The 14,775-nt window shown below is 45.6% G+C and overlaps 1 protein-coding gene across 2 annotated transcripts in view; it reads right to left on the reverse strand.

Moving 5' to 3' along the window:
• Nucleotides 1–5,737, reverse strand: part of NANS (N-acetylneuraminate synthase) — a 31,370-nt gene extending 25,633 nt beyond the window's left edge. Inside the window, exon 1 of one of the 2 annotated variants that reach the window (XM_082468749.1) lies at nucleotides 5,517–5,737. In XM_082468749.1, coding sequence (XP_082324875.1) covers nucleotides 5,517–5,648 — 132 coding nt within the window. In that variant the 5' untranslated portion in view covers nucleotides 5,649–5,737. The remainder of the gene's footprint in view (nucleotides 1–5,516) is intronic. The other variant, XM_082468750.1, reaches the window with a different exon arrangement.
• Between the last annotated feature and the right edge of the window lie 9,038 nt (nucleotides 5,738–14,775).

Here is a 14,775-nt window from a genome sequence, read left to right on the forward strand (position 1 = left end):
GGAATCCAACAGCACATCAAAAGGATCATACACCATGATTACGTGGGGTTTATCCCAGGGATGCAAGGATTCTTCAATATATGCAAATCAATCAATGTGATAAACCACATTAACAAATGAAGGAGAAAAACTGTATGATCATCTCAATAGATGCAGAAAAAGCTTTTGACAAAATTCAACACCCATTTATGATAAAAACTCTCCAGAAAGTAGGCATAGAGGGAACTTACCTCAACATAATGAAGGCCGTATATGACAACCCCACAGCCAACATCGTTCTCAATGGTGAAACACTGAAACCATTTCCTCTAAGATCAGGTACAAGACAAGGTTGCCCACACTCACCACTATTATTCAACATAGTTTTGGAAGTTTTAGCCACAGCAATCAGAGAAGAAAAAGAAATAAAAGGAATCCAAATCGGAAAAGAAGTGAAACTGTCACTGTTTGCAGATGATATGATACTATACATAGAGGATCCCAAAGATGCTACCAGAAAACTACTAGAGCTAATCAATGAATTTGGTAAGGTAGCAGGATACAAAATTAATGCACAGAAATCTCTTGCATTCCTATACACTAATGACGAAAAATCTGAAAGAGAAATTAAGGAAACACTTCAATTTACCATTGCAACAAAAAGAATTAAATACCTAGGTATAAACCTACCTAAGAAGACAAAAGACCTGTATGCAGAAAACTATAAGACACTGATGAAAGAAATTAAAGATGATACAAACAGATGGAGAGATATACCATGTTCTTGGATTGGAAGAGTCAACATTGTGAAAATGACTCTACTACACAAAGCAATCTACACATTCAATGCAATCCCTATCAAACTACCAATGGCGTTTTTCACAGAACCAGAACAAAAAATTTCACAATTTGTATGGAAACACAAAAGACGCCGAATAGCCAAAGCAATCTTGAGAAAGAAAAACGGAGCTGGAGGAATCAGGCTCCCTGACTTCAAACTATGCTACAAAGCTACAGTAATCAAGACACTATGGTACTGGCACAAAAACAGAAATATAGATCAATGGAACAGGATAGAAAGCCCAGAGATAAACCCACACACATATGGTCACCTTATCTTTGATAAAGCAGGCAAGAATATACAATGGAGAAAAGACAGCCTCTTCAATAAGTGGTGCTGGGAAAACTGGACAGCTACATGTAAAAGAATGAAATTAGAACACTCCCTAATTCCATACACAAAAATAAACTCAAAATGGATTAAAGACCTAAATGTAAGGCCAGACACTATCAAACTCTTAGAGGAAAACATAGGCAGAACACTCTATTACATACATCACAGCAAGATCCTTTTTGACCCACCTCCTAGAGAAATGAAAATAAAAACAAAAATAAACAAATGGGACCTAATGAAACTTAAAAGCTTTTGCACAGCAAAGGAAACGATAAACAAGATGAAAAGACAAGCCTCAGAATGGGAGAAAATATCTACAAACGAAGCAACTGACAAAGGATTAATCTCCAAAATTTACAAGCAGCTCATGCAGCTCGATATCAAAAAAACAAACAACCCAATCCAAAAATGGGCAGAAGACCTAAACAGACATTTCTCCAAAGAAGATATACAGATTGCCAACAAACACATGAAAGGATGCTCAACATCACTAATCATTAGAGAAATGCAAATCAAAACTACAATGAGGCATCACCTCACATCAGTCAGAATGGCCATCATCAAAATATCTACAAACAACAAATGCTGGAGAGGGTGTGGAGAAAAGGGAACCCTCTTGCACTGTGGGTGGGAATGTAAATTGATACAGCCACTATGGAGAACAGTATGGAGGTTCCTTAGAAAACTAAAAATAGAATTACCATACGACCCAGCAATCCCACTATTGGGCATATACCCTGAGAAAACCATAATTCAAAAAGAGTCATGTACCACAATGTTCATTGCAGCTCTGTTTACAATAGCCAGAACATGGAAGCAACCTATGTGTCCATCAACAGATGAATGCATAAAGAAGATGTGGCACATATATACAATGTAATATTACTTGGCCATAAAAAGAAACGAAATTGAGTTATTTGTAGTGAGGTGGATGGACCTAGAGACTGTCAAACAGAGTGAAGTAAGTCAGAAAGAGAAAGACAAATACCGTATGCTAACACATATATACGGAATAAAAAAAAAAATTGGTTCTGAAGAACCTAGGGGCAGGACAGGAATAAAGACACAGACGTAGAGAATGGACTTGAGGACATGGGGAGGGGGGAGGGTAAGCTGGGACAAAGTGAGAGAGTGGCATGGACATATATACACTACCAAATGTAAATAGATAGCTAGTGGGAAGCAGCCACATAGCACAGGGAGATCACCTCGGTGCTTTGTGTCCACCTAGAGGGGTTGGATAGGGAGGGTGGGAGGGAGATGCAAGAGGGAGGAGATATGGGGACATATGTTTATGTATAGCTGATTCACTTTGTTATACAGCAGAAACTAACACACAATTGTAAAGCAATTATACTCCAATAAAGATGTTAAAAAAATAAAAAATGCCCCCAGATAGTTAAGATGCATGTCTCAGGAAAAATTTTAATGACCCCAGATTCTTGCATTTTCCCATACATAGAAAAGCACTAAACTCATTAAATTGAGATATCTGTTCTTTGTGATTAGCAGTACTTTTTTACCAAGATTCATGCTTGATTACATGTATTTCCTAGCCAAAAAATCCATATATATATACTGGCTTCTCCCCTACCTCTTTGGAGCAGTTTCTCAGATCTGAGAGACTGCATCCTGGGCTATAGTCCTCACTATAAAACTTAACTCACAACTCTTGTGTTGAGCATTTTTATTTTGGTCAACAATTGAATGAACTGCCAGTTAAAGAAGGTCACTTGCCACCTGGTTCTACAAGAATTAAGTCACTAGCCACTGCAGCTGCTGACCTTCAACATATCCTGAAAGTAATTCAGGGTAGAGATCAGGAATGAGGCTCTCTGTGCTCCAGGAAAACTGGCAGAACAGGCCTTTAGACAGTTAAGTATTTGTAGGAGAAATTTTTTATAAACCTGGATTCTTGAATCTTCCCATACTTAGAAAAGCACTAAAACCATTAACTAAGATATCTGTTCCTCGTGACTAGCAGCAACCTTCCACAGAGATGTGTGCTTGATTATAGGTTCCCTTCGCCAAAATCACATATCTACTTACCTCCCTCCTCACCTCTTCAGAACAGTTTCTCAGAGGCTGTCTCCCTGGTTATAGTCCTCAGTATGACACTGAATAAACTCAACTCACAGAGCTTATACTGTGCGTTTTTTTTCCAAGTTGACAGAACTCAACTTTTAATATTGTAAACATATTTGGTACATGAACAAGCCAGCTTGTACATAATATACTCTGGATAACTAAACTTGGAAATGTGACTCCATCTGGCAAGAAAAAAAAATCCTAAAATATAAGGATTTCAAAAGATTCCATTGCTTTAAGTTTAAAAATAAAGATACATACATATTATAAAACAAGTGAAACTGAAGCCTAGAGAGGAAAAGACCAAGATTATCCAGCTGCCCAAGATTATTCAGCTAGTAAATGGTATCATGACTCCAGTCCAGCGCTCTTTCCACTATAACACAACCTCAAACTCTTCATTCTCCTCCCCTGGGGAAAACTATCCTTCACAATTAAAACAGGAAGAAGAAAAAAAACCACTGTAACGTTGTTTCTATGGCTTCACTATTTCTAGGTATTTTTACAACTTCAGCATTCAGAGTTGACACCTCCAAAATAAGGTTGTTTCCTAAATTAAGAGCTGAAGTCTCCCCCTAGAAAACAATGTTACAGTACAAAGGCTGGAGCCCTGTGTCTAAGAGCAAAGCTCTGAAATATATGAATTACTAGCTGTGGGCCCTCAGACAAGTCACTGATCTTCTCTGAGCCTTTAAAATGAAACCCACAGCATCTATTCCACTGTGTTGTTGTAGGAATTAAATGAGATGGTGCATTTAAAGCACTTGGCCCAGTAAGCACTCAAAAATGTTAGCAATTGTTACTCTTTAAAGGTATTTTATTTTTTACATTCTGTAAGTGATAACAGAGTATTTGTTTTTCTCTGACTTATTTCACTAAGCATAATATCCTCCAGGTCCACCCACATTGTTGTAAATGGCAGAATTTCATTCTTTTTTATGCTTGAATAATATTCCATTGAGTATATCAACCACATCTTCTTTATCCATTCGTCTGTTGATGGACACTTAGGTTGCAAATAGACTCACGGATCTAGAGAACAAACTAATGGTTACCAGTGGGGAGAAGTAAGGGGGAGAGGTAAGATAGGAGTGGGGGATTAAGAAGCACCATCTACTATGTATAAAATAAATAAGCAACAAGGATGTATTGTACAGCACAGGGAAACATAGCCATTATTTTGCAGTAACTTTAAATGGAGTATAATCTATAAAAATATTGAATCACTATGTTGTACACCTGAAACCAATGTTATTGCAAATCAATTATACTTCAATGAAAAAGTAAATAAAATTTAAAAATAAAAGTATTTTTATGATTCAGTAGGCTTCCATAAAAGCAGAGTTAGTCCTGAAGGAGTAACAGAAAACCTAATCATGAATGACTGAGTGAACAGCACTGACTGAAGGGAAGTGAAAGGAAAAAAGATGGAGTGAGCTATCGCTAAACCAAGGAATCACAGCACAGACCTATGGTGGGCCCGGGGTCACAATGAAGAACATGACAGGCCTCCTCTTCAGAGGGCTCACAGTCTAACAGAGAGAGAAGTTTAAACAGACAGTGACAATACAATTCGATGGGAACAATTACAGGAGCCCAGATTTGCAGGGAGGGATTGGAGGAAGTATCCAAAGAGAGAGCATAAATGTTCATTAACGTCATATCACTAACAACCAACATGTATTGAGTCCTATTTGCCAAGTACTGTACTAAGAGCTTTACACGAGTTATCTCACTTGATCCTCACAACTCTGTGAGGTAAGTACAAGGAATGGCAGGTGAGAGAGACAACAGCAAATTTCAGGAACTTCCTGGTAGTAATTCATTGTCGCTGGAAGATGTCAGAGATAAAAAAAAAAAAAAAAAAAAAAAGGCAAGAAGGGGCCAGGTCATTAAGGTCTTGAAGGCTTTATTAAAGGGTTTCGACTCCACCCGCGGCCAGTGGGAAGCCACTGAAGGTGCCAGGCGGCTGATCAAATCTGTGTTTCAGAAAGATCATTCTGCCACCAGAAGGGAGCGAGAGAGGTGGGAGTAAGGGGGCGGGGGGCAGATGCAGTAATGCAAACAAATCAGGATGGTGGCGGAGGGATGAAGAGGATTCGAAACTTTTGGAAATGGATCCGGCGAGCTGGACGGCAGGCCGGACGCAGGGCACGGAGAGGCAGAGGAAGGATGGCCCCAGCTCTGCGCAGCCCTGCCCCACCCCTGCCCAGGCCGGTCTTCCCCAGGCCCCGCCCCCCGCTCGGCGCCCGGGTACTCTAGACGGTCCCCTCACCTTGGCCATGCGGATCATGCGCTTGGCCACGTCCAGGTCGCCCTGGTGGTTCTGGCCGATCTCGGCAATGATGAAGCATGGGTGCTGCCCGCCCACCCAGCGCCCGGGACACAGCTCCAGCTCCAGCGGCATGGCAGCGGCTCGCGCTTCCGCGCCGCACCACCCGTCCACCCGTCACGGTCCCGCCGCCGCCGCCGCCGCCGCCGCCGCCGCCGCCGCCGCCGCCGCCGCCGCCGCCGCCGCCGCCGCCGCCGCCGCCGCCGCCGCCGCCTTGGTCGTTTCGGTCAGCAGCCCAGCCCGGCCCACACACCGGCCCGCCACGTCAGCCCGCGGCCACCGCGCAGCCAATCCTCGAGCGCCGCCTCGCTCCAGGCAGCCAATCAGGTCAGGGGGCGGAGCCACCCTCTAGAGGAGAGGTGCGGCGGGAAGAGGAAGCCCCGCGCACTTCTCGGGAGCTGAGCTTGTGGCTCACAGCCGGAGGCGTGACCTCTGGCGGCCGTGGGGTCTCTGCGTTCACCCGTGAGCAGACATTCCCCGAAGGAGGCTGACGGCTGGGTGCCTTCGGCGTGGAGAGAGTGCGCGCCCTACAGTGTAATGGAAAAAACGGATTCTGGAGTTAGAATTACAGAGCTGGTTCGAGCCCAGCCCATGCCACTAACCAGCTCTTGATCCTGAATACCTTAGTCTTTCTGAGTTTTATTTTCCTTTTTTTCTGAAATGGGAAAATTATAAAGACCCCACCTCTTAAGGTTCGTGAGATGATGTATAGAACACCCTAATCACAGTACTTGGCCTGTAGTAAGCTTTCAATAAGTGGTTGCCAGTCCTATTATAGGAGAGGCAACAAGTTCAAAAAGTTCACTGACTTGTCCAAAGCCATCCAGAAAGCCGTGTTGGAGCTGGGATTAGGACCCTGGACTGCCTCCTAGCCTAGGGCTCTTGCAATACACTATACTGGGTTACAGACAAAGCTGAGAAATAAGAACCAGTTTGAAGGAAGAAATAACACTTGATTCCCAGCTTGACTTTCAGAACTAATGAGCAAAGTAACAATAACAGAAAGGAGAGGAGGAGGCACTTCTGGGTGGAAGGGAGAAGGGTAGGTTTGGGACACGTTGGTGTAAATATGCAGGTGAAACTGCCCACCAGGCAGGAGGAGAGGCAGGTCTGAAGCTCAGAGTGGAGGTCTGGGCTGGAGAGAGAGATCTGGGAGCCATTTTGAGGAAATCCTGAGGATGGGTTTGACTCCTGAAGGAGAGAGTGTGCAGAGGGATGAGCAGTGGGGAGGTGAGCCTTGTGCAGCCGTCCTGGAAGGACAGAGAACCAGGGTGTGTCCTGAGGAGGAGAGACCCACAGATTCGAAGGCCCAGAGCAGTGCAGGAGAATGAGGAGCAAGAACTTGGGGGGAACGTGGGGGCAGGGGGACCACCAGAGACAGCAGATTTGGTGGTGAAATGGATTTGGTGGCCAAAGGAAGATGAAGGAACACAGGAGGCGAAAATAGACCTTTTCTTGGAAAAGTTCAGTTGTTAAAAACAGATGGAAAATGGACCATGGCCTAGAGGGGGGTCCCAAAGTTGAGAGGTTCTGAAGAAGTGCAAGTGTGGAGGCCAGGAGGAAGCAACCAAAGGACAAGGAGATTGCAGCAGGGTTCATTCGTCTGCGATATGTCTAGACTAGATGCCATGTGCTTTATGTCTCTCAAGTTTAAATGGCCTTTCACACCTGGGTAAGGCTGAGCAACAGGACCTGATTACAGAGAAAATTAAACCCAGCACTAAAGTAACTCAGTCACTTGGGGCTAAAGAAAACCATCATGGTTTTGCATAATTCGTAAATAAGTGGAAATTAAGTTTAAAGGAAAAAAAAGAAATCACATTTAAAAATATGATCATCCCACACAAGCAAATTAGGCTGTTGTTATTTGTGGTTAAATAGGGACTTTCAATAAATTAAAGCAGGTACTTATTTAGTACCTACCACAAAAAAGGAGGAAAGTGTACAATTTTTCTTCTACTCTTGTTCTTGATTTTAAAGCCAGTTTCCAGTGCTTTCTGTTGCTTTTTCTGCTTGGATAATGAATCAGTGTTCAATCTGTCGAAATGGATGAGAACATGTGGGAAGGTCTTTAAAAACAAATTAAAACCAATGAGGGATCTTTTTTTTTTTTTGGCAGGAGAGGGCAAGGAAGAACTTAATTTTGGAGAAACTAGGGTACCCAGAGTGCTGGGTCATGAGGGTCAAGGTCGAGGATTGGACCCAGTTCCTAGAGCTCAGACCCTGGGGCCTGGGACCCCAGTGGCTAGTTTGACTGTGCTCAGCCCCTCCTGCAGTTGATTCCCGCAAAGCGTCCTCCAGCCTAGGACTCCTGCCTAATTTTTTGCCACTCTGTGCTCTAGTTACACTGAACTATTTTTGAGTTCCCCTAAAGGATCATGTTCTCTCTCCTCCAGGCCTTGGCACAGGCAGATTCCTAAGCCTGCACACTCCCTCCTCCCCTACACCCACCACGCTGAGCCCTGCCTTCTGCAGGTCCTTCTGCAAGTCCTTCAGGGTAGAAGTCACCTCCTCTCAGGACCTTCTCTGATCTCCCCAACGACCTTCTCTGGACTCCCACAGGACCCTCTTTTGGCCCAATTACTACCCTTCATGGTGACTCCCTCTTTTCTTGTCTGTCATTCTCTCTAGACTGTGAGCTCCTCTGGGTTGGAACCATCTGGAGCACCTACTCAGCACTAAACCCAGGGCAAAGCCCTAGGGACACCATGGTGAACAAACAAGAAGTCCAGGCCTCTGCCCTTATGTGGCTTAGAGCCTTGTATTATAACTGTGTCCTCCAGGACAAAGAGCTCCTTGAGAGCAGGGCCTGAACTGTTTCCTACTATATCTGTAGCACCAAGCACAGAACTTAACACTTTGTAGGTGCCAATAAACATTTTCTGAACGGCCAAGTGCAGAAAAGGAAAGATGACAGCGAGGACTGAGTCATAACTGACTTCATACGTTTACTCCTCAGGCCACATTCAGCCTCTTAGGTGAACATGACTGTTTCCTGAAGTCAGCTTTCTGGAAAGTTCCTCTGAGGAAGAAGTGAAGTATTAATGCACCCAAGCTCCCCGACCCCAGCCGCCGAGGACCTGCCCTGGTGTCAAGTGCCCCAGGTTCTCAGTTGTTCCATTTATAGGCACCCTTGATGGTCACACCCTGACCTACACCCACTTCCTGCTTCTTCAACCTTGGTCCTCATTCCTGGAACATAAGCATGATTTTTATACTGTCCCTGAGCGAACAAGCCCACCATCACACCTGGGGCAGTTTGGGAGGTGAAAGTCACCTCATACTGTCTCTGTGGAAGGATTTTTGACCTGGGATACACAACTTACCTGCCTCCATTTTCCAAATGCTACCTCACTCACCCATCCAGCAAATAATTTCTGCATGCCAGGCACCCCGCCAAGCACCAGGAATAGAAAGAGGAATGAAGAGTGTGGTCCTCTTCCTGTAAACTGTATTTTACAGTAAATGTAGTTTACGACAAAAGTAAACTGTTCACGCACTGCTATAAAATCATGGACTATAAAAACGAGGGCAACGAAGGAAACAAATTGAGTGCTGTGTGTGACTAACAAGGGGGCCTTCTTTACACGGGTGGTCAGGAAGTGTCTTTCTGAAGAGTCGACAGTGAAGCTGAGACCCCTATCCCAAATTCCTTCCAAATGATAATAATCTATTCCCACACTGGCCCCCAAAGGAGGTTGAAACAGTATAGTGTCCTGAAAAAATCACAGGGTTTGGAATAAGTCAGGCCTGGGTTCCACTCCCAGCTGTGTTCCTTCCTGCTAAGGAACTTCTCAACTTCCAGCCAATGGAAACAACCACCACCAGAGGCCGTAGTGAGGACCATAGGAAATGAGGGGTGTGAGACCTCTAACAGCCTGGACCTGCAGCCCAAGGTTCTTGCCCCAGATACTTAGGGAGAAAGAAGTCTCATCCTGAGCTCCTGCTCCCTGGCTGCTTCCACTGCCTGTGGCCTGGAGGACCTTCCCTATCCTCATACCTCGTCTTGACAGTCTCTGCCTGTCACCAGCCTCATCTCCTCCTCATCCCCCACCACAACCCCCTGTCTGGCAGGTCCTGCCCCCCCCACCCCCAGTTAAGACAGTGGGTCTAGGGAATTCCCTGGTGGTCCAGTGGTTAGGGCTCGGTGCTCTCACTGTGGTGGCCTGGGTTCAATCCCTGGTCGGGGAACTAAGATCCCTCAAGCTGTGTGGCGTGGCCAAAATAAAGACAGTGAGTCTACGTTGTCTCCACCTCCTCCTATCACTCTTAACTTCCAAGAGTCTCCAAAGCTTTAACAACTTTCACTCTTCTCCCTTACGCTGTCCTTGGGAATATCGTCCATTCACAGAGCTTCAAGATGTATGTTTTCATGGGTGACTCCCAGATATTCATCACCAACCCCGGTCTGACTGCTCTCCTGGTTTCCTGCTCAGCTCACAACCATCTCTAGAAACAGCCCCAGTACACCAGAACGCCCCATAGCAACCTGGTCTCAAACATGTGATACTGCCAACCTGAGGCCAACCAGATTGATCCAGACATGTATTAAAAGATAATATTCCAACTGATAAGCACATGAAAAGATGCTCAACATCATTAACCATCAGGAAAATGCAAATCAAAGCTACAATGAGATTCCACCTCCCACTCAGTAGGATATCTAGAATTAGAAAGACAGATAATAACAAGGATGTGGAGAGATTGGAAACCTCATACACTGCTGATGGGATATAAAATGGTGCAGCCGCTTTGGGAAACAATCTGGCAGTTCTTCAAAAGGTTAAACATGGCATTACCATATGACTCGGCAATCCCACTCCTAGATATATCCCCAAGAGAAATAAAAACACGTGTCCACACAAAAACTTGTATACAAATATTCATAGCAATATTATTCATAAAAGCCAAAAAGTAGAAACAACCCAAATGTCCATCAACTAATCAACAGATAAAGTATAATATAGCCATTCAGTGGACTATTACTTGGCAATAAAAAGGAATGAAGCACTGATGCATGCTACAACATGGAAGAACCCGACTTTGGAACCTTGTCACATGAGTGAGTATTCAATAGGTGAAACTTTCAAGACTATTCATCTGAGATAATTTGTGGAGAAGAGAGTCTGGGGGTTAGGGGAGCCATGATGGACATTGTCAAATATTTGCAAGACTCCATTTAAAAAGCTAAATTGGATTTTTCCCCTCTGCAGCTCCATGGGGCAAAATTAGAGCCAAGAGTGTTATAGGAAATTAGATAAATAAGAGCTTTTTAAGTAGACTGCTTATCAAGTTAACAGCACCCATGATAATAAAAAATAAAGTTAAAGCTGCCTTACTATTGTGGAGATAAAGAACTTTCTGTTTTTCTAAGATGGTAAATACATTGCCTTATAAAGAGTGAGCTCCCCATCACCAAGGTATCCAACCAAAGTCAGGTAGGCATGTTGCTGAGGGGTTTCCAACATCAGTAGAGGAATTTGACTAGATGAGATCTGGTTTCTTCCTGCCTGGGGATCCTGGATTTCATTGCATTTTAGAAGTTTCCATGGGTGTCTGGAGATACAACTTTGTTAGCTCCAGATTGGTGGGTTCTGATTTTTGGGACTCTAGACTCCCTTCTGTAAACTTGTATCATCCACTGCCATTTTAGCCTTCTGCTCCTCAAAATAAAATAATTTTTCCCAGTTCCAAGTTCAAAGAGCATGGGGATAATTAATGTGAATTAGTGTAGTTTGAAAGAGCAGTAAAGTTTGGGATAACTGACTTACACAAGATCACAAAACTGGTAGGAAGAGGCAAATCAGGATTTGACTCTCCTCTCCAAATCTGTATCCCTGGGTTCGACTTTTAATCACATTTCTTATATGTCCAAACACCCAACTGTGGGGGCTTTTAAGCACCTGACTGCCATTCTCTGCCCAGAGGTTTTCACAATTCATGTGTTTGGTGTTCTGAGTTGAATTGTGTCCCTGCAAAATGCATATGTTGAAGTCCTAATGCCCAGTCCCTCAGAATGTGACCTTACTTGGAAACAGTGTTGTTGCAGATGAATTAGTTGAGTTCATTAGGGTGGGCCCTAATCCAAGATGATTAGTGTCCTTATAGAAAAGGGAAATTTGTGCACAAACACATACACAAGAACCCCACATGAAAGACACAGGGAGAAGACGGCCATCTACAAGCCAGGAAGAGAGGCCTGGAACACATCCTTCCCTCGCAGCCCTCAGGAGGAACCAACCCTGCTGACACCTTGACCTGGGACTTTTAGCCTCCAGAACTGTAAAACGATAAACTTCTGTTGTTTATGTTACCCAGTCTATGGTACTTTGTTACGGCAGCCCCAGGAAGTTAATACACATGAGGAAATGTCATTGAGGAAATATGCACTGAGTGCTGGTGGGTGAGGCACAGCAAAGGGACTCAGGCCCATGGCCCTGAGCACTCACTCTCTGGCAGGGGAGACAAGACAAGGAGCAGAGCAGCCAGTGCTAGGGCCATGAGAACAAGTCATCAAAGTCAATGAATGAGGAACCCAGGGAGGGAAGTTTCCTGTCTGCTGGCCTGCTGGGGAGGCTAAAGCCTTTGCACTGGTTCTTGAAGACTGGGATGGTTGGCTTATGCAGATGGAGGAAGAGTGCAGACAGAGGAGGCAGTACGAGCAAGGTGAAACACACAGGAATGTTTGGATGGCCAGGTAGGGCATATGGAGACTAGGCGCAGGAAGCGAGGCTGATAGGGTGGTTTGGGATGTTGTCTGTGTGTGCACTTGGGGGGTGTGGCTCTGGAAAGTCACTGAAAGTTCCTGAGCTGCATCAGGAGAACCAGGCTGTGGGGAGATCCTTTGAGCAACATAGGGAGGACAGGTCCTGGGTGAAACACTGAGGGGCCTCCAGTGGCCTATGATGTGGGAACTTGGATTTCCTCAGCCTCATTTCTCCCATTTCCCTCTTCCTCCTGCCGAAGCACCCGCACTGTGGAGTGCTCTGGGTATCAGAAGTTCCCATCCACAGAGGGATCCTCTGAGATGAGCTTCTCCCAAGTCCAGTGGAATAGTCTACTGTTACTCGCTCATCCCCGGCCTTTACCCTGGGATTAGCACAAGGCAGGGAGAGAAGTCCACCTTGCTCTGCACTCTGGGGCCTTGCAAGAGTCATCCTGAGCCTCAATTCCCTCATTTGAAAGATGGGGTCAGAATCCTCACACTGCCTCCCTTGAACAAGATAATGGATGTGAGCTATGCGAACTGTAGCATGGTATGGACACATTGGGGGCCATCATTCTTTTGTCAGAAGGTGGGGCTCAGGACAGGTCAGACTGGAGCTGGTCAGGCCTGAGCTTGGCAGAGTGGTTGTAGGTAGGATTTGGACAGGTAGCTGTGGGGAGCACCAGGTGGCAACAGAAACAGGGAAGCAATGGGCTGATGTCCCAGCAGGAGTGAAACCTAATGGCAGATCAGGGACCAGGTAGGGCCCTGACCCAGCACTGGTATGGACAAAGCCAAGGGCCTGACAGGAAATCCTATCCCCAGGGGCTGGCTGGAATCCTGCAGACTACTCGCTTCCCCAGAGTCCATGTCACCCACTCCCAGACTCCCCCAGTGCCAGGTCACCCACTCTGCTCAGATGCCCACCTCTCACCCACCTGCTGCTGCTGCAGCAGCTACCAGCTGCACAGCTGTGCAGAACCCCGGCTGCATGCGTGCTAGCCTAGTCGGCCACTGAGAGAGAAGCCCATGGTGTAGGCTGTTCCCAGCAGTTCTCCACATCACCCCTCACAGTGTCCAGCACTCTCACACTCATTAGCTTACCACAGCGTGCTCAGGGCACCCCCAATTTATAAATGGAAAACTGAGTCCCAAGAAGCAAAGGGTCTTTTGCCAGTTCACTAAGATGGTATATGGCAGGGCTGCCTCTCACAATGTGGAATTATTATGATTAAGAGTGGTAGTTGTATTTATAGAGTGCCCACTGTTTGCCTGCACCCCTAAAGCATTTCATGGATCTAATTCTAAAAACTAGCTCTGTTCTCACTCTGTCTTCACTCTGTCCTGAGCCTCAGGGTCTTGTTAGCCAACATCTACTTTGCTCCGGAGAAGAAAGAAATAGGTCCACTAACTTTCTCATTAGAACAGAGCCAGGAGCCAGAGAGCCCTAAGGAGGAGCATTTGGCAAACAGCAGAAACTGAATTCGGGCAGAGCTGGGTTGGAATAGGCTGGTTATTCACTGGCTACGTGACTTCAGAAGCACTTCACCTCTAAATCCTTCAGTTTTCACGTCCGTGAAATGAGGATTACAGTTTGGCTCCCTCCCTCTGATTCAGAGCATTAGTGCCCCCTAGGGGCAGATATACATCCTGCTCATGCTAAGGTGAGTCTGTAATTCTATCTTCCAGACTGATTAGTCTGACCAGTAAAACAGATTTACTAGTACTCCTGTTGCAGTTTTTGGGTGACACCTCATTCACCGTCAGTCCTGGGGGTGCAGCCCTCATCCAGCCTTGTCTGGGTAACTGTAACAGCCTCCCCAGTGATCTCTTGCTACAGGTCTACCCATTTCTACTCCACCAGCCTAAGGCACAGCTCTGACATTTTCCACTAGCCCAAACCCTTACCTAACTCCTCAGGAGGGCGGGGTAAGTGGGAGTAACGGCACGTAACTAACTACTAGCATATTTACTGCTGGGCAGAACTTGGATTATACCTCCATTCCGATTTGTAAAGCTGGATCAGAGCTGCAAGCTTGCTTAAGCTTGGGCCCCATATTTTCAGTCGAGGAACTGAAGGTTCACAGAAGGGAGGTGACTCAGGAGGGTCAAATACCAGCTAATGGCCAGGCTGGGGCTAGAACAGGTCTCTGGGTTCTCTCTGAGGCCTCCCTCACCACACCTCCACTCCTCTTCCCCAGGGCTGGGGTGGGGTGACGTGTAACGAACACATACACACACACACACACACACACACATACACACACACACACACACACGCAGACCTGGGTCAAGACCCCTTAATCAGACAGAGTAACTCTAAGGGTCATTTTCTTTTCTCTATATGCCCTTCTGACACCTCTGGGACAAGTTATAAAATACTTGGTTGGAGATTACGAAGCTGACCTAATTGGCTCTAGGAAGAACTTCAACACTTGCTTCAATCTTGGTGTCTTTCCTGCAGAGCAACTGTTTGGCAGCTGAAGCTTAAGTCAG

This window comes from Balaenoptera physalus (assembly GCF_965194825.1).
Source record: "Balaenoptera physalus genome assembly, chromosome: 7".
NCBI lineage: Eukaryota > Metazoa > Chordata > Mammalia > Artiodactyla > Balaenopteridae > Balaenoptera > Balaenoptera physalus.